Source organism: Eschrichtius robustus, chromosome 2 (genome assembly GCF_028021215.1).
Source record: "Eschrichtius robustus isolate mEscRob2 chromosome 2, mEscRob2.pri, whole genome shotgun sequence".
In the NCBI taxonomy this organism is placed as follows: Eukaryota; Metazoa; Chordata; class Mammalia; order Artiodactyla; family Eschrichtiidae; genus Eschrichtius; species Eschrichtius robustus.
In genome coordinates this window covers 13775462-13778387 of record NC_090825.1, presented here as the reverse complement: position 1 = coordinate 13778387, position 2926 = coordinate 13775462, and the positions used below count along the sequence as shown (strand labels likewise).

The window sequence follows — 2926 nt, the reverse complement described above, 5'->3', positions numbered from 1 at the left end:
ATAATACCATACAGAACAGTTTCAGTGCCTTAAAAATCCTAGTTTTGCCTATTCATCCCTCACTCCCTCCAACCCTTGACAACCACTGAGACTTTTTAACTAAAGCCCACTGGTTCTTCTATACTGTACACTGTTATCAGAATTATATTTTCTATAAAAAATTCTGAACACTTATTCTCCTGATCAACAATCTCCAATGGATTTTTCCACTGTGTATAGATTAAGTTGAAATGCTTCATTTTTTTGGATCCCATGTTACAATAGTTAAATTAAAGGAAAATTAGTGGATTGACAAATAGTGGGCACTTAAAAACTAGGTTTGGGTATTACAAATATAGCAAAATGGTATTTTTCTTCATCTCCCATCTTTCCACTTCTGGCTGACCTCTTTCTTAGAATATATTACACACCTAGTTCCATTCTCAAGCCCTGGCCCAAATGAGCTAAATTAGCAGAAAGATGTCTTTGGCAAAACTAGAAAAAAGAGAGACACTTCAAGCACAGTAACACCCTAGAGTTGTGCTAAAAGTTTTGTCTTCTAGATCCTTCATCTTGAAGTTCAGACAAGAAAAGACCATCCTTTTTATCCTTGCCTCCAAAATCAGGTCCTACCCCAGATTCATCAAGACTGGAAATCTGATGATGTCAAATAACTAGCAGTCTTGACTGAAGGCAGAGAGTAGGAACAACTAAGATCCTTTGGAGAAGACAAAGGAGTTGATAGTCCTAGAACAGGGGTCCATAAACTATAACCAGTGGTCCAAATCTGGTCTGCCATTTGCTTTTTAAATAAAGTTTTATCAGAACACAGCCACACCATTCATTTACCTATTGTCTATGGGTGCTTTCATTCTTTAACAGCAGCGTTGAGTAGCTGTAAAAAAGAATGTTTGACCTGTGAAACTTAAAATATTTACCCTCTGGCCTTTTTCAGAAAATGTTTGCTGGCCTCTGATCTAGAAAGCCATGATGAAGAGGTGAAGAGAAAAGGTACCAGAAGCTAAAGAGGGGAGACTGACTTGGGACCCCCTGAGATGGACTCATCACAGGATGAAGTGTTGTCAAGGGGAAACGCATGAACTGTTTGGCATCATTTTCTGGATTCTGGATAGTGTTATGGTAGTACGACACATTCTGGAAAGGGAATATATGTTCATGTACTTCCAATAATGACAAAAAAATTACAAAAGGAGAAGTAAGGCATTCCATCTTTTTACAGTTTTATCTCCCACTTCATCCCATCACATCCTCTATACATCCCTCATTGTAGCCTTTTTCCTAGAATGGAATCTGAGCCCTCAAGCTGCTGGGACTTGGTGCAAGTTCCTTCTTGGGTCTGTAATGCTCTTCCACTTTGCTGAAGACCTCGGAGCTTCAACTCAATGGTCAACACTCAAAAGGCTTTCCCCGATAATCACATCCCTACCACCCCCAATGAGTCTGAGCTTCCTTTGCATAACTTGGTACAACTCAGTTTGTACCAGATTATTAGGACATGTCCTCGTCTCTTCAACAAGATATCAGCAACTGGAAGGCAGAAATATGGCGTTTTGTTTGTCTTCATTTTTCAGTTCGATCTTACCAACTCTTCTAATCCCTGTCTTCTCATTAGTACAGTGCTTTATAGACTTTAAATATTTATTGACTTGAACATGAGAGTTTTGAAAATAAAACTTTGTAATTCTATTCCCCTTCTGGTAGAAATCTAAAGAAAGAATACTTTGGCTCAAGATTATTTTGTGTAGCTGTTCTTGAAAAGCAAACATTCTTCTCTGAAAAATACTCCAGAGACCTAAAGTCTGTCATCTAATAAAGACATGGACCTCTTTTACCAAGGACCGCCAACACGGGCCACGTCCGCACCAAAACCGTGAAGAAGGCGGCCCGGGTCATCATTGAGAAGTACTACACGCACCCGGGCAACGACTTCCACACCAACAAGCGCATGTGCGAGGAGATCGCCATCATTCCCAGCAAGAAGCTCCACAGCAAGATCGCAGGCTATGTCACACATCTGATGAAGCGGATTCAGAGTGGTCCAGTGAGACATATCTCCATCAAGCTGCAGGAGGAGGCGAGGGAGAGGAGAGATAATTACGAGCCTGAGGTCTCAGCCCGGGATCAGGAAATCACTGAAGTAGATCCTGACACTAAGGAAATGCTGAAGCTCTTGGACTTTGGCAGTCTGTCCAACCCGCAGGTCACTCAGCCTACAAGAGGGATGAATTTCAAAACACCACGTGGAGCCGTTTGAATCTTTCTGCTGTGCTGTAATATTTTCAGTAAACCTCCGACAACAACAAAAGAAATGGAACCCATGTTCTTAAAGCAACGGGCTAAATGGAGATTATGTCTGGAGGAAGAAGCCACTGGAGAGGTAGAAGCTACTGCCCACCCCGCCTTCTAAACCAAGAGGTCAGACCATCCTCCTTGATTTGACATCTGCTTTGTGATTCTCCCCTTCAGCCGAGATTAAGCCAGATGGAAGGCTGAGTAAAGGAAGCTTGAATCTATCCTAGCAAGTACATTTTGTGCTAAGGGGGAGAGAGTACTAATTTTGTACTTGAAAAAAAAAGGATCCCATTCAAATATAAACTAATTTCCTCTCTTCAATGGTGGTTGCCATCATTCCCAAACTGAGGTCATCATTATAGTCTCTCTGGGACTTTGGCACAGAAGAAAGTGACTTAATCGACTGTATTAAAATGTTTTTAGAAAACATCATTTTAGACCTGGACAAATGATAGAAACTTTAAATCCAAGACTATTTTTCTTAATAAGATAAGGAGAATTATATCACAAAATGTGTTTCTACTGTCTTTGTTGTTCTAAATGCTGAACAGTTTATTGTTATTCCTAGAGTTTAGTCTAATATTGAATGAGTCAGTAAGGGCTAAAATTATAGCACTCAGAAGGATGGATATTA

At 40.3% G+C, this 2926-nt stretch overlaps 1 protein-coding gene across 1 annotated transcript; it reads left to right on the top strand.

Moving 5' to 3' along the window:
• The first annotated feature begins 969 nt into the window (after positions 1–969).
• LOC137758789 (small ribosomal subunit protein eS17-like) lies at positions 970–2254 on the top strand. Its single transcript, XM_068534788.1, has 2 exons — positions 970–977; positions 1837–2254. The coding sequence occupies exons 1-2, from the start codon at positions 970–972 to the stop codon at positions 2252–2254; spliced, it is 426 nt and encodes a 141-aa protein (XP_068390889.1).
• The last annotated feature ends 672 nt before the right edge of the window (positions 2255–2926 follow it).